At 43.4% G+C, this 24944-nt stretch overlaps 1 protein-coding gene across 1 annotated transcript in view; it reads right to left on the minus strand.

Moving 5' to 3' along the window:
• PRICKLE2 (prickle planar cell polarity protein 2) overlaps positions 1 to 24082 on the minus strand; it is a 237852-nt gene extending 213770 nt beyond the window's left edge. Inside the window, exons 1-2 of the mRNA XM_077275936.1 lie at positions 23692 to 24082; positions 14120 to 14205 (exon numbers count right to left, since the gene is read on the minus strand). Of these exons, the coding sequence (XP_077132051.1) occupies positions 14120 to 14205; positions 23692 to 23733 (128 nt within the window). The 5' untranslated portion in view covers positions 23734 to 24082. The remainder of the gene's footprint in view (positions 1 to 14119; positions 14206 to 23691) is intronic.
• Positions 24083 to 24944: the final 862 nt, after the last annotated feature.

Raw genomic sequence — 24944 nt, forward strand, 5'->3', positions numbered from 1 at the left:
AACAGTTTTTATATGGTAAACATAGATACCTTCACTACGCCCCCGGCTGTCGTGGCAATCTATCGGCACTTTGCGACCCGGTTTCTTAAAAGCTGCATTTAAGAGGTTAAACGGTGGTGATCAGAGGTAGCTCTGATCGCAGCAAATACTCTCAGATGTCAGTTATGTACCATGGCCGGCTCCCGAACCTAGCAGTGTGGAGCAGGTTCTGCTCCTAAGCCCCCTTTATACAAACCTACACCACATATTTATAGTGGAGGTCGCCAAGGGGGTTAAAATCTGACCTTAAAGATATTGTCTAGTTAAAATCATCTGCAGGGTCAGTGATAATTGATTGGTAGGGGTCCGACTGCCGATCGGCACTTAGGAGAATTTTTATCCCCATTACAAAATGGAACGGCAGGTTGGAAGCCTGAATGCTGCACTAAGTATTCTCTATGGGACTTGTGAAAAAAATAGCCCCACAAGAAATGAAAAAGGATTCTAATGGGGGATAAAAGTGCCCCGATCTGCCGGGGGGTGAGGGTCCCAGCGGTCCGACCCCTACCGATCCATAAATTATCACTGGTCCTGCGGATAGGTGATAACTTGTTTTTCACTGGACAACCCCTTTAAATCATGATATATGGTAAATTAGCACAATGGATCTTATTATTTTCGAGTTTTTTTTATTTGCAAATTTTAAACAAAATAAATGAAAACCCCCCAAAATTAAATAAAACACCACTTTGTGAGATCAGCTTTACTATTTCTGTTACTAGGAGGCCTTGCTCTCTTTCTCCAGATTTGCAGACATGATTTACAATGTCCACAGAATTCCTGGCTTCTTTATCTATGAGAACAATACCCACAGACCTGTAAATGTCCATTCACCCCCCCCCCCCCCCCCCCATGTTGGCCATAGATCACCAGTGACCAAAACAACACATGCACTATTGTGACCCAAGATCTGTGCGGGTAGCCTTATACTGAAGCGCAGATGCAGAAAAACGGATAGTAGGCCTCATTTTTCAAAAATGGCTTTGATGTCCATAGCAACCAATCAGAGCTCAGCTTTCATTTCAGAAACTGCACTGGTAAAATGAAAGCTGCGCTGTGATTGGTTGCTATGGGCAGCAAAGGCCCGTTCATCTCAGAAACACTTTTGCAATGACTTAACCATGAATACTATATTGTGGATTATAACCTACTACCACACAAGTAAAGATGACCACAAACACACATTCTCTCTGATATAACATGTCCACGCTTATAATCTTTATGGATATTACATTGACCAAGACAAAGAAATGGCTGTTTTTTCCCCAAAACAGCGCCACATCTGTCCATAGGTTGTGTTTGGTATTGCAGCTCCGTCCCATTAACGCCAGTGTCAGACAAAACCCACAGTCAGGGGCTGTGCTGTTTTAAGAAGATAGTAGCCATGTTTCTAGAATTCTGCATAAATGGAGACTTGGCAGAAGAGGTTTCCAAGATTTGTGGTACTGCCATTATTTGTCAGGTTGGTGCTACGACACAACATATTTAATGCGCCTTCCAAAGTGGAAGTAACAACCAGACCGAGATAACGACATGGGTCCAACAATAATAACATTAGAAATATACCGGTCTGTCAGGCCTACTCAAAAATATACAACATAATAAAAGACATTTATCATCAATTAATGGTAGTGATTAGGAATTTTTTTTTGGGGGGGATCAGTCAATGGACTGACGGCTTGAGAGTGAAAGTGGCACATAGAACTAAAGCTCGTTGCCTTGGAAACCGAGCACCAGAGTCCTAAGACTCTGAGGTAATAATGAGGCCTCTACACAGCGTATATGGCCTAGTAGTAAGCAATTTCTATTTTGACAGGAAAAGGTGTAAGAATTATTTGATAATACCAAAGCATCTGCAACAGGCTGCATTTAGCTGCCCCCGTATGTAGTATGTAGTTTTAACAGGAGGTCAGCCACAACTCTTACAAAAGGCGTAGTCCCATTTTCTACAGCAAATACATACTTGACCAAAACAATCATACAAGTTGTTGGGGGGGATGAAATTGATCGCCATCAGCCCCTCCAGTGTTTAAAGAATACCTGCACTCACCCTAGACTTGTAGAAAAACGTGGTCATGCTTGCTGACCCATCACATTAAGGTTAAACATACTATCAAACAAGTCCAGGAATTCTCCCAGTTCTCACACTCTGCAATTTGCTATCTACTCTTTTGGAGTGGGTGATTTCTCTTTATTAGATTCATGCCAGTACTATAGGTGCTGGAACATCCTGTCCCTCAATTCCCAAAACACACAGTGTATGCCACTGACACTGTGGATCATCAGCTCCTCCTTACTATGCTCCGCTCCATCGGCATCAAGGACACCGTTCTCTCTTGGTTCTCCTCCTATCTCTCTGACCGATCCTTCACTGTATGTCTTGCTGGTTCCTCCTCCTCTCCCCTTCCCCTTACTGTTGGGGTTCCTCAAGGATCAGTCCTAGGCCCCCTCCTCTTCTCTTTGTATACTGCCCCTATTGGACAAACAATCAGTAGATTTGGTTTCCAGTACCATCTCTATGCTGACGACACCCAATTATACACCTCTTCTCCTGCTTTCACTCCGACCTTCTTAGAAAACACCAGTGATTGTCTTACCGCTGTCTCTAACATCATGTCCTCCCTCTATCTGAAACTGAACCTGTCAAAAACTGAACTCCTCGTGTTCTCTCCCTCTACTAACCTACCTTTGCCTGACATTGCCATTTCCGTGTGCGGTTCCACCATTACTCCCAAGCAACATGCCCACTGCCTTGGGGTCATCCTTGATTCCGAGCTTTCATTCACCCCCCACATCCGATCACTGGCTCGCTCTTCTTATCTGCATCCCAAAAATATTTCTAGAATTCGCCCTTTTCTTACTTTCGACTCTGCAAAAACTCTTACTGTCTCACTTATTCATTCTCGTCTGGACTATTGTAACTCTCTACTAATCGGCCTCCCTCTTACCAAACTCTCCCCGCTCCAATCTGTCCTGAATGCTGCTGCCAGGATCATATTCCTCACCAACCGTTACACCGATGCCTCTACCTTGTGCCAGTAATTACACTGGCTACCCATCCACTCCAGAATCCAGTACAAAACTACTACCCTTATCCACAAAGCACTCCATGGCTCAGCACCACCCTACATCTCCTCTCTGGTCTCAGTCTACCACCCTTCCCGTGCCCTCCGCTCCGCTAATGACCTCAGGTTAGCATCCTCAATAATCAGAACCTCCCATTCCCGTCTCCAAGACTTTACACGTGCTGCGCCGATTCTTTGGAATGCGCTACCTAGGTTAATACGATTAATCCCCACAGTTTTAAGCATGCCCTAAAAACTCATTTGTTCAGACTGGCCTACCGCCTCAGCGCATTAACCTAACTATCCCTGTGTGGCCTAATAAAAAAAAACAAAAAAACATAAACAGGTTCCTCGCATCATGTTCTCATACACTTTATGTGTCTGTACTGCTACATACTTAGGCAGTTAACTGGTTCATGCAGCTTTACATGAACACCCGAGCCTTAAGGCCCCGTCACACACAGCGACGCTGCAGCGATACAGACAATGATGCTGATCGCTGCAGCGTCGCTGTTTTGTCGCTGGGGAGCTGTCACACAGACCGCTCTCCAGCGACCAACGATGCCGAGGTCCCCGGGTAACCAGGGTAAACATCGGGTTACTAAGCGCAGGGCCGCGCTTAGTAACCCGATGTTTACCCTGGTTACCAGCGTAAAAGTAAAAAAAAACAAACACTACATACTTACATTCCGCTGTCTGTCCCCCGGCGTTCTGCTTCTCTGCACTGTGTAAGCACAGCGGCCGGAAAGCAGAGCGGTGACGTCACCGCTGGGCTGTGTTTTCCGGCCGGCCGGCGCTCACAGTGCAGAGAAGCACAGCGCCGGGGGACAGACACCGGAATGTGAGTATGTACTGTTTTTTTTTTTTTACTTTTACGCTGGTAACCAGGGTAAACATCGGGTTACTAAGCGCGGCCCTGCGCTTAGTAACCCGATGTTTACCCTGGTTACCAGTGAAGACATCGCTGAATCCGTGTCACACACACCGATTCAGCGATGTCAGCGGGACCTCAACGACCAAAAAAAGGTCCAGGCCATTCCGACACGACCAGCGATCTCACAGCAGGGGCCGGGTCGCTGGTACGTGTCACACATAGCGAGATCGCTACTGAGGTCGCTGTTGCGTCACAAAACTTGTGACTCAGCAGCGATCTCGCTATGTGAGACGGGGCCTTTACACTATGGCTGGTCCAAATAACTAAAGCAATTGTTACCATCCACCTCTCTTGTCTCCCTTTTTCCTATAGTTTGTAAGCTTGCGAGCAGGGCCCTCATTCCTACTGGTATCTGTTTTGAACTGTGATTTCTGTTATGCTGTAATGTCTATTGTCTGTACAAGTCCCCTCTATAATTTGTAAAGCGCTGCGGAATATGTTGGCGCTATATAAATAAAATTATTATTATTATTATTATTATGCCCTGAACTAAATGTACAGTAATATTTATGGCCAGCTTAGGGTTTGTAAAAAATATCTAAGCATTGAAGTGAAGATGGGGTAGGATATATCTTTAGGTTCATAGTCAGGAAAGGGATTAAAATGTGTACGCAGGCAAACAGTGTATACAAACAGTGATCTATTCTGAGCAGGGGGACCCGAATGTCTTACCAACATTACACAAGAAACTTTTCTCAACCGCTATATTCAGACTTGGACACAAAGGTCTATTCAGAAGTTGATCCCGGTGCTAATGAATACATTTAGGACTCTATTGAGATTCCCTGTAGCAGATTAGCCGCTTGTTACCGGAAAAAAAAACTCTTCGAAAAATAAACTTTGCTGTAATCTCTTTTTACAAGATTAGAGAAACGACATTGGGAAACAATCCTGTAAAAGAAAAAGTTCTACACCAAGTATCCCGGACAAAAAAAAAAAAAAAAGAAAAAGAAAAAAAAAGGGGGTTAACAGAGAAAAGTCATAGCATAATAAAATTTGTACTTGTAAAAGTTCCAACAACGGGGATGCACTGCAGGGGAATACTTTCTAGGGGTTGCAAACAGGGTCTTGTCCTTAAGAAGACGCCAATTTATCACCATTTATAGGCAGGGGAATTCATAGTAATTGCATTAGGAAGAGGCTGTAAATTACATGCGTCCATTCTCTACAGAGAACACTTTTACTGGCTTCCAGTCAACAGGACATTATGCAAAAATACACTGTAATGACTATTCGCATAGCTAAACTCCCTGACGGCTTTAACTTTAGGCTTGTTAACACAAAACCCAATGTAATGCAGATCAGATTAGATGGAAAACCCAGGAACGGGCCACAGAGGCGGTCACCTCATTGTATTAGGTTTCAGCTGTGTGTACAATGCAACCTTTCACCACGCTCAGGGGTCCGGCACAGCGGGAATCGGTTACTTAGGCTGGAAAGGAGACAGACAGTTCATCCTAGTCAAGATCAGCAGTGAAAGCTATTTTTTTTTACTTCCTATATCTGTGTCTAAGAATGGCGGATGACGACTCATTTTTACGGAGGCCGCAATCTTATGAACAGTGGTTCATCTTGAGGCCCTCCATAGAGGCGTGGCATGGGAGGAAGTAATTGCCAGGCTGCAAAATTTCAAAAGAAAAATATAAATAAAATACTATCTTGTTTTCAAATTTTGGAAACCTATGAAGTGGTGTCGTTAGAGCCGATATGGGCAGTGCATATGTTCGGACCGCTGTCCGGTTGCCCCGGATCTTTAAGCAAGTGCCAATTTGAACTCTATTGGACGTGGATAAAGTTGGATCCTGCGGTAAAGCAGCGGTCATAAAACCTCCGTCCTGTAGGCCTTTGTAGGTACAAGATGCCAGGGTTAAGGCGCAGGTGGAACAATGGCTTCACTAGGTTTGTGATGCATGTGTCAGCAGAAGAAAACTCGGTCGCTTGGATTAGGTGGGAATAAAGATTATTCTTCTACAGAGTGTGGCACAAAGGTGGCATTTTACTTTTGGAGATAGGCACTGCGGGCAAGGACAAACACATCATTGGTGCAACCTGGAGCCCAAGAGATAAGGGAACCCATGTCTAGCTCTAAAGCAGGTGCAACTTTGCATTTTTAGGAGCTCTTGGGCTGCAAACGGCTCATATAGTGTTCTTGCTCAGGGGCCCTTTTCTGTCTGTATCCGCCAGTGCCCAGGGGATATTATTTTTAAGGTGTGGTGTGGCGGGGGGACCACAAAGGGTACTATTCCTGGTTCAAGAGGCACAATACTTGCCTTGCTGAAAACCAAGCTATGATATCGTACATATTCCAGAAATAGCAGCAGGACTAAGAGCGGTGATGCTCAAAACGCGCAGACCTGTGTCCTTTTACTCTTTGCATTTTTTAATTTTTCCCTTTTTTTTTTAAACTATGTTGCTAATAAAATAATGGTTTAATATACTTACCTCATTTCCTGTGGATGTTTCCATTTTGCTGCTATATCCACACCTAGAAGTCGGTCTGGAGCCTCTGTGCACCGCACCTTGATTCAAAGCCTTTTTCGACAATTGGTGAGCCAATATACAACTTTTCTATTTTTTGTTACGCATTCCAGAAATGTCTACTCAAACCTGTCGATACTGGTGGAGTAGCCCATCCTAAACGTACAAGGGTCTCCTGACTCTCCCCCGACAGATGATATTTTAGGAAAGAAGGGCATGTTGAATTTTAATGCCCAATGTATGCCTTGTGTGTGGTACTGCCAATGGCACCAAAAGATGTTACTGCCCTAAGACACAATATCTACAGACTGGTGTAACACAAGCCAAGCTATTAACTACAAAAGGTTAAAGGCCCCGTCTCACTAAGCGATTTACCAACGATCACGACCAGCGATACGACCTGGCCGTGATCGTTGGTAAGTCGTTGTGTGGTCGCTGGGGAGCTGTCACACAGACAGCTCTCTCCAGCGACCAACGATCAGGGGAACAACTTCGGCATCGTTGAAACTGTCTTCAACGATGCCGAAGTCCCCCTGCAGCACCCGGGTAACCAGGGTAAACATCGGGTTACTAAGCGCAGGGCCGCGCTTAGTAACCCGATGTTTACCCTGGTTACCAAAAAAAACAAACAGTACATACTCACCATCTGTTGCCCGTCAGGTCCCTTGCCGTCTGCTTCCTGCTCTGACTGAGCCGCCGTACAGTGAGAGCAGAGCGCAGCGGTGACGTCACTGCTGTGCTCTCACTTCTCACTGTACGGCCGGCAGTCAGTGAGAGCAGGAAGCAGACGGCAAGGGACCTGACGGACATCAGATGGTGAGTATGTACTGTTTGTTTTTTTTTTACATTTACGCTGGTAACCAGGGTAAACATCGGGTTACTAAGCGCGGCCCTGCGCTTAGTAACCCGATGTTTACCCTGGTTACCAGTGAAGACATCGCTGGATCGGTGTCACACACACCGATTCAGCGATGTCAGCGGGACCTCAACGACCGAAAAAAGGTCCAGGCCATTCCGACACGACCAGCGATCTCACAGCAGGGGCCTGATCGCTGGTACGTGTCACACATAGCGAGATCGCTACTGAGGTCGCTGTTGCGTCACAAAACTTGTGACTCAGCAGCGATCTCGCTAGCGATCTCGCTATGTGAGACGGGGCCTTAAGACTCTCCTTTTACTTACTCTCAGGGGAACCGACACCGACCCACACATCCTTCAAGTGTCAAGGAAAAACTGGCCCTTGGGGAATCAATATTTCATCACTGGGCTCCCTTCATGTCTTGGTCAATGACTGAACTAGGTCCACAACTCGTAAAGATGAACTTACATGCCCCGGTAATGGCAAAAAAAATGTCTGTAACAATTCCTCACCCAAAATCAGAAAGTTATGCTATGGTTTTACAGTAGTTATGTGCAATGCAACATCACTATTTTATGCTTTTTCCCCCTCTAAGAAAAAAAAAACATATAAAAGCCCCAAAACATTGAAGGATATGCTGTATCTCACAACCATCATGAAGTTAAAGACATTGTTGGGAAAAAAAACAGATTTTAAAGGGTGGTGCTTATACTAATTTTAATTGAAAAAAATATGCCTTTCTGGTTTTAAAAAAAATAAAAAATTTGGATATTGTCAAAATCAGCATAGGGCATTATGGACAGGTTGACGAAGACATGCAATGCAAGGGGAGAGGGCGTATTAGGTCAGGTCTTCCACTCTAATTTAAGGGTTACTTTAACATCAGTGTACATCCAAGTCTTAGTCTATAGTTGGGATTACCGATAATTTTTGCCATGTCTAAAAAGTGTTAAACAAGATCAAAATTCACCGTATTTTTTTTTTTTTACATTACCTCCAATACCCTAAGATTACAAGAGAAACAATTCACAACAGGATCATGGCTTCGCCTGGAGGTGACATCAGCCAGTACTTATATTTAGGATATTCGTTCCACATGTCCTTTTCTTTTTGAGCTGATGACATTATAGCCAAGTATAAGCATTTAAATACCGAAACCCTATGGGATGCCTAACCAAGCTATTATTATGTAACTGACATCCTAATGACTTCATTAGTCAGGAACACACTAGACGGTGAAGGGTTAACTGCTGGCTAAGCCAAAATAATGTTCAACTCCGTCTCACAGTCTCTAGCTGGGTTGGTCTCTTTGCTGGAAGCTTTTAAAGCCAACAATAGGATCTTTTAGGAAAAGGTGTGGTTGACCTGTTTCATTTCCTTCAATTGAGAAAATCCGTATGAAATCCTAGGACAAGTTTGGGAAGTTATTCTATAAAGTGCTGACAGCAGGAGACTTAGAAAATTCACGATGTAAGGTTTTGGATGGGAGCCATATAAAAATGTATATATTTTTTGACCCCCTATTGTTAATATTACAAAAAAAAAAATAAAGAGGTTGTCTTGAGAAAGAATTTGGAGTCATACCGTAATTAGGATAGGTCACCAATCTCAACTGCTAGGACGTAGGGAAAGTGACTGCATGAGTGACAATAACTTCTAGAGGATGAAAAGTTTTAAAAGGGCTCAGACTAATCTAAAAAAAATATGAAATAAAAAAACCTATACCCACCCACATCGAGCATGCGTTTCAAAGATTATCAAGGCCCCACTGGACTTTACTTCTTCGTCTAGTCTTAACATGTCACAAATGGCCAGAAATGCCCACTTTGGCCAATCATAGTAACATAGTTAGCAAGGCCGAAAAAAGACATTTGTCCATCCAATTCAGCCTATATTCCCTCAAAATAAAACCCCAGATCTATATCCTTCTAAAGAACCTAATAACTGTAAGATACAATATTGTTACGCTCCAGGAAGACATCCAGGCCACTCTTGAAACCCTCGACTGAGTTCGCCATCACCACCTCCTCAGGTAAAGAATTTCAGATTCTCATCAGTGGTTGAAGCAGGTCACTATTGCCCAAAGTAATTGGCTAAGCGGGCATTTCCAGTTGTGCGGAGATCAGGAACTAGAGACAAACAGGGACTGGGGACGCAACAGAACAAATTCTAATAGGATCAGTGAGGGTCGGTAATGAGTCAATCACAAGTCAGTTTTTTTTCCTGTGAAAAACAAAACAAAACTGATTTTGATCACTGCTTTTTATCAGATTTCCATCCATTTTTGAACTGTGTGTCCATTTTTACCATCAGAGAGTCATCTGTTTTCTTCAATGTAAAAGAGAAAAATGATGGTGGATTCTCCAAACTTTTTGGACTATCTTCCTTAAAAAGAAAAATTAAACATTTTTACCTAGATCTATAGAATCAGAATCATAGAATGGTAGAGTTGGAAGGGACCCCCAGGGTCATCTGGTCCAACCCCCTGAGATTAAAGAGAGAGATGCCCTGATCCCAACGTTCACGGCATCTGTGCACCTTGCCTACAGTAGACGTTGGGAGCTTTTCTTGACGTATGCTGTAACTTTCCCATAGGATGGATGCCGAAAGGGTGTTCTTTTGGCCTACGTCTGCTTATTATTTATTTAACTGTATAGGAAAGTGCAACAATTTGTTCACAGGGCTACTGCAGAGAAATGTTTACCATGCGGTATACCTTTCTTAACAATTGGGTCCCTCTGGTGGACGGAAGCTTCGACATCAATCCTAATTGTGGCCACTGTCGGGTGCATAAGTCCTGAGTATATGCGCCCGACTGTGTGCACAGGTATGGATGTAGGCTTACTAGTGTTTTTAAGGAGAACACCTCCGTACACATGGCATGACAAGTTTTTCTTGGAAGGAAATAGGTACCAATATGGACGTCTTTGCACAGACCTTAAGGGTCGTAACTATATGGAGCGAAGACGTTGCAGTCGCACCCGTTCCCAAGAGCCCACTACCAGGTACACTTTGGTCCATTAACAGAAGATCTATACTACCAAAGATGCAGGATACTTGGGGTCCCTGTTGAAGATTTTGCATTGAGGTCCATAAACTTCAAGTTATGTCACTGGGAATGAATTTTTCAGTCTCCATTGACTTTCATGGAATACAATGTGGTTTTGGAGCGCATACAAAGCGCCATTGTTAGCAATGCTTGCCAGCCTATCCAGGTACCAAAACCTCCACAGGACACCATTTTCATCATATTCAGAATATGGTCAAGTGTGTATATATACACGTGTCCAAATAATGCCTTTAAAAACGAGGAAAAAATGGTCTTCTCGCAATATACTGTAATGGATCACTTATGTCTGTGAAAGAAGTGCTTCCAGCAACAATGAACAGAAAAAATTAAAGGAATTTACTAGTTATTCAATTCTCAAGCCATGCACTATCCCTTTAAGGCTCTGCAGGGGGCGCTTGCTTTTTGTCAGGACCGAAGCAATATGTAGTTATGCCATGTGCTATATACCTGAATGAGAAGCCTCATTATACAGGCTATTAATTAACGATCCGCAGGATGTTCGTATATTCAGACACAAAGAAGAGGCAGAAGGCCCCAATCAGCGAGAGGCCGCCTTTTCCTTACAAGAACGCGCTGTAACATTTGTATTCCGATGAAATTAATATAATTAGTCAGCTCGTTCCGAGGCCGATTAAGGGAAAACGCGCCAGGGACGGTACGAATCCCGCTACCGTTCACAGTGTGTTACCTCACAGGCCGCATTAAGGCTTATTAATCAACTTTTCCTGTCAGACGAGTCACATACACACTTCAGAAAACATATGTAGGTGTTTTCACAGTAAAGGTAGACGTTTTGCTGGAAGACTTAAACATTTCAGCCAAGCGTCACTCGAATTTTCAGCTGAGAAATACCAGACAGGTGGGTTGCTATGCGAACACTGCCCCCTAGCAACAGGGTTATCAAGGCCGAAAGAGCAAGGAGGAATGGCCGTACTAGACCAGGCTTTTCTCTATCTGATCTGTAGTTGTAAACCAGTCAAGAGAAATTTCATCATGAATTGGAGCACATTGTGCAGCGTTATCGGACGCCATGGGTTAAACCTTGCCCAATACCAATTGCCATCCCCATTAGTAAATGCGGAGAACCATAAAAAGTATTGATCTCTGTTCTGTAGGACCTCCAGAGTCCGTGATAATGATGGACTATCCATTGAGCTGATGACGACTTGCTGTATACCGATAAACAAAATGAATCCTAGTAGCGGGACCCCTCATTTGGGTTTGTCCAAATGGGGACAATGCTTATTAATTAGATATGTTCACATCACAGCTACCAGTTACCAGCCATTATGGCCTCCTTCAGGTGATTGGAGCCTAAGATTGTCACAAGAGGACAATCTTTTGGCCTTCACTAGGCAAGTATGGCACAACAAGAAGGGTACAGAGTTGCCAACGGTCAAATTCTCCATACGGTCTTGATATTTTGGAGATAAACCTGGATAATGAGGGAGATACGATCCCCTTCACGTTGGGGGTCTAAGGGTCTGAGTAATCTAGTAAGATCACTGGTGCCAACCATTCAGACTAGGCCGAGACATCTTTTCCCATATATTTCCAGCACCAATTAGACAGGATGAGGTAGAGTGAAAAATGGGGGGGAAAATAATGGAAAAGTTCTGCAACGTACACAATACATGAAACTCTGACAATCTTCTACTTCATAGGTTCAGAGACTGTTTATTCATGGTGACAGGTGCACACAATGAATTTATGGCAGCAAATAAACTTTTTATTTGAACAGTCAGAATCTTAGACCCGGAAACTCTAGAAATACTAAATACTCCGGTGTTCTGGTTATTATAAATGACTATACAGAGCAAAGACATAAACCGGGCCTCGTGAATGACAACAAAGGGGACCTTAGTAGGTTACCATAGGGAAGCATAGAATCAGTAGACACATCTACTCTACTTTTAGCCCAAACAGTCCCCCAAAAATATTGAGCCATTTGGATGATAGGAGCAATCAAGAAGCCCATACGGCAACTCACCTAGTCCCTACTGTACCATAATATGGACTAGTGTCAGACTGGGGTGCCAAGGGCCCACCAGTGACATCAACTTCAGGACCCAACTTTTCAGCTACATATAAATATGATTTTATCCCCATTCACAAGTCTCCATAGCAATAATCTGGGTTGATTGTTCAATGAATAAAATGTCGCCTTTGTCTGTACATAGTGAATCAAGTCTATTGTGCCAAGTACTGCTCATATAAGCGGGTGGTGGGCCACCGGAGGATTCTCCTGTTCTCCTGCGGGCCAGTCCAAGCCTGATATGGACCTATAGGCACTCTGTGTACTTCATTCTCCTCTAAAAGCAATGTTTTTTGTGTGAATGCCTACATAATATGGCCAAATGTAATCAATATGGAAAAATAACATGGACTTCATACCAATATGTATATTAAAATCAACATGCTAGCGCTCTCCAGTAGTTACACAGCAAAAGGATACGATTTTGACAACTACCACCTAAATGTGTGTCAGTGGTTTATATGGGGACTTATAAATCTAAAACTTCAATACAACTAGCAATTAGGTCCCTATAACTAGATATCATAATAAAAGTATATTAAAGGGATGTTTCCATGTTTACAGGATATGTCAAATGGGCTTGATGGCTAAGAGTCCCACCCTAATCTAAAGTAAAAACACAGATTCGAGGACCCCATGGGATCTGGAGATGGGTTTACACACTGCATTCCCAATTAAAGTTTATGGCAGTATATTGCTGCTACATTACAGCATAATGTAAGAGTATAAACAGCCTGCTAGTAAGTCACAAAAAGTTGTGCCCTATTGGACTTTTTGTGACTTGCTTGTCGAGGTTCCTTGCAGGTCACAATTCGCTTGCACTATGCTGTGACTTGGCAGCCATTTTTGGCGGTGCGACCCGTAGAGCAGCCAAAGTCGCTATGTCCATTCGTGTTTAATTAAACAATAAATCGATTTGATATTTCACTTAGTTACTTTTTATTAGTGTTACATTCCTCAAAAGCAATATTTTTTTTTTCAGCGAGTCTGCAGTAAAGCGTGCCCCTACATAACCAAGAAAGTCAATGTATTATTTAACGGAAAGCCGAAAGCGTGCGAGCCTTCCTGCAGCGATTCACTCCTGCAGTCCCACACTTCAAATACAGGAATAATGAATTATGCAGTCACCTTTGGCATCATTATTACTACTATTCCCATTGCCGCACAGTTTGCCACTTTCAGCAGCCGCTACATAAACACCTCTGACCTTATTCTTCTTTTTCAGAAAACTCTTTATAAACGTTACAAAAAATGAAGAATGCAGAATAAAGAGTCACCATTCAGCTTCAGCAAGCACTGATATTACTTCCATAGCAGCCATATAACTTAATCACTCTTTTGTTGACACATTGGGTTAAAGGGCGTCTGTACCGAAGAGGTAGCCAATGTGGCAGCTACAGGGCCCCTGGAGAGAGAGGACCACACTTATAGATTGGTTGCATCCCTAAGATTAAAAAGGAGGTGAGAACTTCTCTCCAGCAAGTATGGGTGTGGGGAAATAACTTCAGGATCTCAGAATTATTTCCATTCTTTAGAGCCTTACAATGGAACTAATTATTTTAACATTCAGATCATGGAGCTCTAATGCATCAATTCTTTTTTTTTTTACAAGTATTGTGATAAAAGGAACCTTTCTTACCTCCACTGATGTAAGGCCAGTCCAGGACAGCGGTCACCGCAGGCATTACATGGTTGTCCACGCTCCGGTTCGGCAAAAGCTGTAATCTGCCAATAGGAAACAAAGACAATTACAGCGGCTCTGTTCTTCGATGTCGTCCATAACATCAACAATGCTTTAATTTTGGCTTTTCTGCATGTCATGTGTTAAAGAAAAGGCTGAGGCGGTGAGTATGCCGGCGTCCCATGCATGGAGGTGGAAGGAGAACCATGCAGGGGCACCGGCAATAGAGTTACACTTTTCCTTGGGTAATTTCTCATTATTACATATAACAATTTATGGACATCTGTGGTTTGAATTAGTTGTTACTGACACCTGGTGAGAATTTCATGTCATTAGCACCTTTAGAAATATATTTACTTAGAAAATCAGTGACGTGTTCAATACTTATTTCACCCACTGCATGTGTCATCACCATACAGCAACATCATCTCACCCAGTAAAATCTGAGAAAAGATGATGGAAGCAAAAGAGGGTGAGGCCCTTGGATACGCATTATAGCTCCTTAAAGCAGCACTCCTCCCAAAGTTTTTATCATCTTAAAGGGGTTGTCCACTACTAGGACAACCCCATGTTAAACTAAATGTTCGGCCCTGATAAAATAAACAAACCTATACTCACCCTCTGTGCTGGCTACGTTCCACCAGTGTCGGTACTCGCGGTCCCGGGTGCTGTGATGTGGTGAAATGACACTATGCTGCTTATAAATGGCAGTCAGATCAATCATTGCAATTATCTTTTAACTGTGTAAATGTTTATATGTGAATATGCTGCACATAATCATGTGAAATCTGTCTCCCAAAAAAACGCACCAATCACAAAATGGCCTGAGCCAAAAGGTTAAGTGTCCGTTACATTCATCTTGTAATCTGAGGTCATTAGTAAATCTCCAAGTCTAATGACCCCACTGATTTCAGCACGTTCAGACCACTATTTAAAAAGGTTCTTCCCACACTGGCAAGTTTCCCCCATGCACATCATTCAACTATTTCCAGAAGTTCTTTAAACAATGAATGGAGTGGTGGTGGTGGTGGTGGGTGGTGGGGGAGGCATCCCAGTGGTCGGACCCGCAGAGGTCAGTAAGTTGGCTATGAAATATTGACAATAAGCTATTAATGTGTATGAGGGTGTCCCAACTCTTTGACATGCTTGACTATTATTTCTACAGGAGATACAGTACTGCCAGACACAACCTTATCCCCTCTCCCCATATAAAACATAGCATAGCTGAATGGGGAACTCCGAAAGTTTAGGACAAATTATGTGCGACACGGTGGCTCAGTGCTAAACACTGTTCCTTTGCAGTGCTGGGGTCCTGGGTACAAATCCCATCAAGGTCAATATCTACAAGGAGGTTGTATGTTCTCATTATAAAGCACTGCAGAATATGATGGTGATATATAAGCAAGCATCGGGGCAGGCATCCTGGGCTTTTGCCTAGGGCCCCCACTCTCTCAGGGACCCTCAGCCAGTGGCGTGCCGCTAATAGGGGCACACCACGCGACCGCTATGGGTACTGTGAGTCAGGTGGGCCAGTCCCAGCGGCAGCCCCTGCCCCACATTCAACTGTGTCAGCATCATAGAAGCCGATACAACTGAAAGCAATGATGGAGGAGAGCGTCAGATGACACTACCTCTCCCATTATTCCCCCTCTGCCTCCAACGCACCTGCAGACACCAGAGCAGTGGGGAAACGAGTAAGAGAGGCATATATTGTATTTTGCTTGTTTTATTATATATCATTGAGTACGTGGTGACCATAATACTGAAGGACTGTGGGGAGGCTGCATTATATTCTGTGAGGGGGCTGCATTATACTGTATTGAGGACTATAGGGAATGCATTATACTATATGAAGGACTGTGGGTTGTGTTATACTATAGGGAGTGCATTGTACTATAAGGAGGTCTATGGGAGGTGCATTATACAATATGGAGGCTATGGGATGCATTATACTATATTGAGGACTATGGGGGGTACATTATACTATAGGGAGGATATGGGCTGTGCATTATACTATACGGAGGACTATAGGGAGTGCATTATACTATATAAAAGGACTGTGGGGTGCATTATACTATGGGGTGTACGGTTTCTATATGGAGGACTATGGGGGTGCATTATACAATATGGAGGCTATGGGATGCATTATACTATATTGAGGACTATGGGGAGTACATTATACTATAGGGAGGATATGGGCTGTGCATTATACTATACGGAGGACTATAGGGAGTGCATTATACTATATGAAGGACTGTGGGGTGCATTATACTATGGGGTTTACATTGTTCTATATGGAGGACTATGGGGGGGTTCAGTATACAATATCAAGGACTATGGTAAGTGCATTATACTGTATCCTCTCCCCTCTGTACCAGTCTGTCATTGTTAGTTTGTATCTGTACTTTGTATGTAACCACCTTCTCATGTACAGCACCATGGAATCAATGGTGCTCAAAAAATAAATAATCTAGGGCTGTATCACAGGGTCCCTATTAAATCATACCTCGCCTTTAATTTTAATGCACCCTATTATCCATAAAGAGAGAGACCTATCAACGGTAATACTCTCTCTCAGCACGCTGCCCAGTTGCCCGCATCAATCATACAAACCTCTGAGCGAATTCTCCCCAGGACCGGACCCCTGTCTCTAGTTGGCTGGGTTACAACCTATCTTCAACTGTTGTGCATAATATTTAAAAGGGGTCTTCCTACCTATACATTGATGCCCTACCAAATAAATCTGGAAGCCAATTCCTGCACAGCGCCTGTACTAGAGTGGTGCCAAAAGCAGAAGAAGACAATGCTCATTCGGATCAGATGTGGTCCCAGAATTCAGATTCCATCAATCAGACATTGATAATTTATCAAATAGCCATAATATCAATGTCATTGGTAGGAACACCCCTAAAATTTAAAAGATACAATGTAAATTAAATAAAGTTACAAGGTATTGGCCCTTTAACTATTCCAATTTACACATTTTTTTCCATATTTGTACTTGTTTATAAAATACAATGTATCAGTTCTCCGCACTGTTACATTCGGTTCTATATCATTTTGCCTACAGGACGTTTCAGATCTGTCAGTAAGAGCTTCGTTATGCAACACAGATCCTTTGATGAGACGACAGGTGCAGCATTATAGACGTTGTTTAATGGGGGGTAGAAAAAAAAAGCCCAATTTAAGAAATAGACTTGTTTTATATGTTGACAGCAAGCAGAATGCATCCAAGACAAGTCGGCGGTGAGGCACAGTTCCAATCCGAATCCATTCAATCCGTCAAGTCAAAGGAGGACACGACGGAGTGAAAAGTCAAACAGAAAAGTAAAGAAAAAGCAAAGACAGTGAAAGTCTCCAAATTTACATCACAAAAGCCGTGAACTGGTCTCCAAGTCACCGCCAAGCATTATGGGAGCGATTCTCAGGAGTAAATAAGAGCGCCTGTGTAATTAACCCTTCTAGAATCAAATTTCACTCCCCCCCCCAAAAAAAAAAGACTGTGCAAAACTATCATGGTGTGAATGAGCGATGACCTTTGGCGGTCCCCTAGATGGAGGGTTTCAAGCTCTAATGTTTCTTACAATCTGCAGATCATTTGCAAATAATCACTTCCGTACAAAGAAAGTGGCGCTAAGAAAATTAGTTAAAGTCCACAGTAAATGCGCAGTGATGGATCTTTAGGCTTTTACCAAAAGGTCAGATTCCACCATTTAAAATCAGCAACATGCTCATTTTCCATGCAGATTTTGTTTTCTTCCTATGTATCATACTGAAAATTACTCACCTGCGAGATATACATTGCTTATATAGCGCCATCATATTCCGCAATGATTTACAGACATCATCATCGCTGTCCCCATTGGGGCTCATAATCTAATTTCCCTATCTGTATGTTTTTGGAATGTTGGCGGAAACTGAAGAATCCGGAGGAAACCCATGCAAACACGGGGAGAACATACAACTCTTTGCAGATGTTGTCCTTGGTGGGATTTGAGCCCAGGACCCCTAATGCTAACCACTGAGCCACCGTGTTGCTCTAATCTGCTTGAACACAGCCATAAGGTTTGCCATTGGGTGTGCAAATTTTAAAAAAAGTTTCCAAAAACTGCCCAATGGTTTATGGACCATTTACACAAACTACCAACAAAGGATAGTTGGCTGGGGCAACACTGGTCACACAACCAAACATCGAAGTACTCTGCTGCTACATTTCAGCTGAATGCATGTGAATGTGGTCACACTGCGACATACAAGGTTCTGCACCCACAACAAGCAAGTCACAAAAAAAGCATACGATCAAACCTGTTATTTCTATGCGGCGGATTTAGAACATAGGAAAATAATGTTCTAAGTGGGGCTCGAGTCTGCAGCAGGAAGTTGGAAAAAAAAAAAACAATGACCGCTTTTCGGAACAGGAGGAACTGCAGCAAAATGAGGGTTCACAACCCTAGAAATAAATTAGCAGCAATTAGATCATTTTTGCATTATGTAATATTCCAGCAGTCTACAAATATTGCCAGGACGGAGAAGAGCCGGATTACGGCAATTTCACTGCGCTCCAGTCTTTTGGCTTCAATGTCCCAAGTTATTTTTTTTTTCCTTTCGGATCTCTGTTAACAATTTTATCTAATGCAAAGGGAAGTGCAGATTTGTGGGATACACAAGGCCAATAAAAATACACAACTCCGCCTGATGAAATAAATACACGGATAACAAGGAACAGGACGGAAACCAGGAGACGATAAAAATGTGGGTTTAATAAAAGATGCAGGAGAGCTTGGACTGCACAAGGGTATACAGTGCAATCACCAGATGGGGAGACCGGCGTCGTGTGGCCAGGCATTCTGTGAAAAATGGCAGCTTTCGTCATACAACCTGGACTATGGCAAATCCTGGCAAGATAACAGAATTACAGGCTCATTTTTGATCACTGTATTTGGGCCAGATGGGAAAACCCTTTATAATCCTCCGATCAAGATCTTTGGTCCTAAGGGAGAGCAGTCTCTTGCTCTGGAGGAATTGATATGAATGGACACTGTGTAATGCTAAGTTTTTGCCTGTGGAGGCGCTGCAGGAATATTGAACACATACTTCAAGGTTCCCTTACAGATCACTGATGATCGCTGGAGGTCTCAGCTTATGATCAAGGGAACTTTTAAAGAGGAGAACTCCCTTTTAAGTAATTAAAGACTCCGTTCATAGGTAACTATTCCTGTGTCAAGTTCATGAGATGCTCGTTTCCTGTTCTTTGTGTCTCCTACATCGTACAGTCATATCCAGCCAGCAGGACTTTTGGTGTAAATTGTTAGGTTTCACTGGACACAATGGAATATAAACATGGGCCGATCATATTACCTTCTCCTATTACGGTCTGACCGTAGAATCGCTTTTCGGCATGACTGCCCTTTACGTCTGCTCACTCCTTAAGTAACGCACACAACTGCCACCAATACAGAGACCTATCTCCAAGAAATCGTGGAACAAGTGTTCCTAGAAACAACCATCGGCCCATCGAACCAGGCAGGTAAACACCTGAAGAACGAGCGTTTCGCCAGAATTTAAAAATCATCGTTCTCGTCGGCACAGTAAACAGGAGATGTGCTGCCGATAATAGGATATTTTATATGCTCAGAACGATCATATTAACGATCATTCTGTGCAAAGTTCGTCGACCTGAATTGTATAAGGCCATTAAATGGTCTGGATCGTGCCGTGTAAACCTCCCGCCGTTAGTTATAAGACTGCATCGACGGTGGGGAACGGTAGTACTTCCGAACTATTTTACCATGAGATCCCCTACAAATACCATACCCCCCTTTAAAGGTGTTTTGTCAACATAAGAAACAATTCTATATATTGAAGTCAACCAATAAAAATAAGACAACCCCCTTAACACACACGCGTCTCCGCTTCGTTCCTTACAAAGATCTATTAAGCCGACATGCAATTGGGATTTTCCGAAAAATCCGCTTTATCGAATTTCAGACAAGCCATTTTTTGGGATGGAATACGGTATAAAATCACAATTTTGTTACATGGGATAAGGAAGGACATATAACATCTTATCATACCCCCCATTTTAAAAATGGTCGTCTCTTGAAGGCCCCTCTCATTTATATGCTGTGTTAGTACGTAGGGACAGAGGAGGATACAGAGGAGTCCCCCAATAAGGACCCCTCTATGAGCCAGAACTGAAAGGCCACTCTGAATGAGCGTCTCTTGTTCTGGTGGTCTCAAGACGTCCTTGTGTATATGAACAGCCACTCATCTTAATGGCTGCCATGCAGAATTGGGCTATGTTTACACAGGGCGAGTTTAATACTTAGAATACCCATCATTTTAAGGTGCAGCGAAGTATATAAAATTGTAAAGTAATCTCATCCACGTGCTGCATTTTTTTTTTGTCCGGGATGAGTGTAAAAATGGGATTTTGCTGCATTTTTTAAATCCTCAGCATGTCAATTTCTGCTGCGGAAAAGCACAGGTTTAACAGGAGACTCAATCTGCAGGTTAATCAGCTATCCTAGCATTCTTTTGGTGCATTTTTGGTGAATTTAAGCACCGAAAATGCATAAAGAAAGTGCAGAAAATCTGAGCAGATTTGCAGAAATGCAAGTTCAGGAATAAAATCCGCTACAAATGCAATGTGTAAACACAGCCTTACATTTTTCTTGCAGAATCCGTTGGCTGTCTGCAGCTTCCCATCATTTGGTGTTTGCAGATACAATTTGTAACAAGATATAAAAAAACAAGGAAAAAAAAATATGTGCATTTTTATTACAATTATGGGGTTAAGGAAAGGAAAAACACGGCATTTTTTGTACAGATTTTTCACCACTCGATACTATGAGTAAAATCTGAAGCAAAAACGCTAACCGTTCAAGTCAATGGTAAAAAAAACACAAAAATTAAAAATACCAAAAAACACAACAAATAGTATCCTAATGAAATGGGAGCAAACAGAGGAGAAATGTTGAATTGAATGTTAATTTCTAATATGGATAAATGCACCAAAAAAATCCAATATCAGCAAAGGTCCAAACTGAATATTATCCTAGTAGGGGGAGGGCGTTTATTTTGTATTTTTTTTCTTCTGCCAACCAGCTTCTTGCTTGCTGGGGAACGGTGTGCTCCTCCTGACGATTCAGTGGCATAGTTGTGCCACTACTAATCCCAACTGTGCACTTTCACAAGCAGAGGCAGCATCGGAGGAGCACATGGGCGGATCCTGACAGCCTCAGAGCAGCACTTACAAGCTCTACAGCAAAAAGTTTGTAAGCACGCGCTCCTCGTCTAGGAGACTTGGTCGCCTCTGATAAGACGGCAGAGGTGGCAGCTCATCTTTGTAACAAGCTGTAAAGTATAAAATTAAAAATACCGCCGCTTTTACCCATTATCTTGCTGCAATCCTCCACAATCGTTTGCATAAAGTCACACAGAAGTTTTTCCTTGTATTATTTTATACTTTGGTTATGTTGCTTTGCTACTTCCCAGGCTGTTTGTAGTTATAAAGTGGCAGCAGTCGGGTTATTTACAACATGTCTGAAAGGAAAGGCCATCCGTATGGCGTAGTGAATGAAGGCGGCTGAATTATTGAAGCCGGGGCATTGTGCTCTGCGCTAATGACATTATGGCTGGAGTCAGGTGCAGCTCCCTTTCTTCTCCTCCACATCATGGCTGCTCTTTAGGGATTTGAGAATTAACCGGCAGGATTTGTGACAAGCGATGAGCAGGTAAATGTCAGATTCAGCCGTAAATATTGACAGGCATTAAATGGCAATCATACAAAACCAAAACAAAAGTGATAGGACGAGTATTGGACGACTTTTAGACATTTACACTTTTAGTGGTTAGCCCTGTATGGTGGCTCAGTGGTTAGCACTGGATGGTGGCTCAGTGGTTAGCACTGTCTGGTGGCTCAGTGGTTAGCACTGTTGCTTTTCGGCGCTGGGCTCCTGGGTTCATATACCACCAAGGAGTTACTATTTTCTCCCCATGTTTGCTCCAGGTTCTCCGATTTCCCCCCACACTCCAAAGACATACTGATAGGGATTGTAGATTGTGAGCCCCGATGGGGACAGTGATGATGTCTGTAAAGTGGCGTGGAAATAACGGCGCTATATAAAAGAGAGTTAAAGAAAAAACAAATCATTGGGGGGCACCAACAGTTAGGACCCTCTCGCTGTGAAAATAGTCATTTTCCTTTAAGCTGGGACTACACATCGAGCTCTGGCCACGAAACAGCTGCTTCTATAATGCAGGTGAATGGGGTCACATTGTGACCCGCTAGGTACCGCGACAAAGAATCAGAACCAGTTGGATTTTTTTTTTTGCAACTTGTTTGTCGCAGTTGCAATACTTTGTGGATCATAATGCACCCCCATGCGGTGGAGCAGCAGCATAAAGCAATTTTTGGCCTTATGTGTCACAGTCAATGTTGCCTTCTTTGGTGTAATGGACAACTGATGGGTGAGATATGCATATAAATGATATTCACAACAATGAACATATATTATGTAAATATTAATATAAAACTGATGTTATGGTGCAGGGGGGCACCAACTTTAGGACCCCTAAATCCCCAAATAATCACTCTACATTAAAAAGAGCTATGACTGAACTGCAATACCAAACACAGCCTAAGAGGGCGCTAACAAAGCTGGACAATCCCAATAATGGTGTCACCTCATATGTGCAGCCACTGGGAATGAGGAACCTGGTACCCTGTGGATGATGGGGGTCCCAGCATTTAGCCTCCTGTATCATGTGTCACCTAATATTAGCTCAATTATTGATCAAATCTAGCAGCACAAATTAGGATTTAGTTCAGAAATATCGACAAGATGTTCTGCAGCAGCTTGCACCTGCAAACCAAATCATATTACTAGGTAGAGGACACTGCAGCATAGTCCTAAAAGTCCAGAACGTTACCTACAACCTCTTCAACTTTTATGGGAATATTTGCCGAATATGTCAATATTGGCCAAGATGTTCTGCAGCAGCTTCCACCTCTACAAAACACACTGTATCATCAGGTTGAGTTGAGGCCAGGCCCTATAGTCCTAATTGGTAAATAATTACTACATAATTTCTATCTACAAACTGTAATTGTTCAACTTCTATGGGACTACAAGTCCCAGTAGGTTTAACACTAGATGTGGCCAAGAGGTTCTGCAGCAGCCACACAACTATATTTACCAGCATATCATAAACTTGTTTAACTAGACACAGGTTGGAAACCTGATATAGTGCAACCTTGCCAAGATGTTCTGCAGCAGGAACGCGAGTTGCAGTCCAAAAGTTACTGTTGTGGGACTATAATCCCCAGCAGGTGACAGGTAAAGAGTAAACAAGCTGCAAGTGAACTACAAGTCCCAGCAGAAAAAGCTGGATTAATCGGAAAGAGGTTCTGCATCTGCAGGACAGCAGCAGCCTGTGGACTACAAATCCCAGGATGTCAGACTCACTAGATTGCAAGATGACCCTTGCAAGATGTTCTGCAGCAGCAGCAAGGTAGCAGTACTCACAGATCTGCCGGAATGTCTCCTCCAGGAACTCTTGCTGAACATGTTCCTCAGGGAAGGTGAGGGGGTCCTCAGGGAAGGTGTGGGGGTCCTCAGGGAAGGAGTGGGGGTCTCTCGGTGCTGCTCTCAGCTCTCTCGCTTCTCTCTCATCAATGAAGTGAGGCAGGAGCCGGGTTTCCGTGTGTGAGGCTCCACCTCGCCGGGGACATAGAGGAGGGGGACCTGGAGGACACGGTGCAGGCAGGACGCCCCCTCAGCTGTGCAGCACATCGCCCACCACAGTGACTGCGCGCTGTGTCACTGCCGGTCCGTGGCTCCGGGTCCGTGACTGCCGGCAGCGACCGGCGCAGCGCGACCTCCTCCTCCTCCTCACACCTGAGGGAGGCACAGACCGGCTCTGCCAGAACCTCACACCTGATGGATCACTTCACAGCTGTTTGGGCTTTTTCCCAACAATTTTTTTTGTAAACGTCCCTGTTCACACAGAGGGTTTTTTCTCGTATTTTGGAGCAGATTATGCGCCACAATCCAGATGAAAAAAAACGCTTCAAATTTCAATGGGAAAACGCCCCTAAAGTGCTGTTTTAACATGGCAATTCTTGGGTGTTTTTGCCTGAAAAAAAGCCCCAAATTTGCCCAATGAATGAGGCTAGGGAGAGGGTCACATGGAGATTTTTGGAGGAGGAAAAATGACTATTTCTTTTTATCAAGAGGAATCCATTTAAGGACAGACAGCTTTTTTTTTGTCCGGGCTTTAGGCTACAAGCGTTCGGTCGCTCTGTGTGACTGCAGACTGGTGAATCCTGGTGCGCACTGTGAGGATTCTCCGGCGGCGTGCGGTTATGTGACTACAAGTGTGTGATTTGCATACTTCCGGCCACATTCCGACTAGTTGTGTCTCACTTCACTTAATACACTTGCATTGTGTGAGATCGTACAAGTCTAGTCGTCATATGGCCGCATGTATGTAAATCGCAGGAGAATCCTGGCATGGTGGGCACTGTGAGGATTCTCCGGCGGCATGTGGTCATGTGACTATAAGTATACGATTTTCATCCTTCTGGCCACATTCCGACTAGACATGTCTGGCTTCACTTGATACACTTGCATTGTGTGACATCGTACAAGTGTAGTCGGCATGTGACCGCATGTATGTAAATCACAGGAGAATCCTGGCATGGTGCGCACTGTGAGGATTCTCCGGTGGCGTGCGGTCATGTGACTACAAGTATGTGATTTGCATACTTCCGGCCACA

This window comes from Ranitomeya variabilis, chromosome 8, assembly GCF_051348905.1.
Source record: "Ranitomeya variabilis isolate aRanVar5 chromosome 8, aRanVar5.hap1, whole genome shotgun sequence".
In the NCBI taxonomy this organism is placed as follows: Eukaryota; Metazoa; Chordata; class Amphibia; order Anura; family Dendrobatidae; genus Ranitomeya; species Ranitomeya variabilis.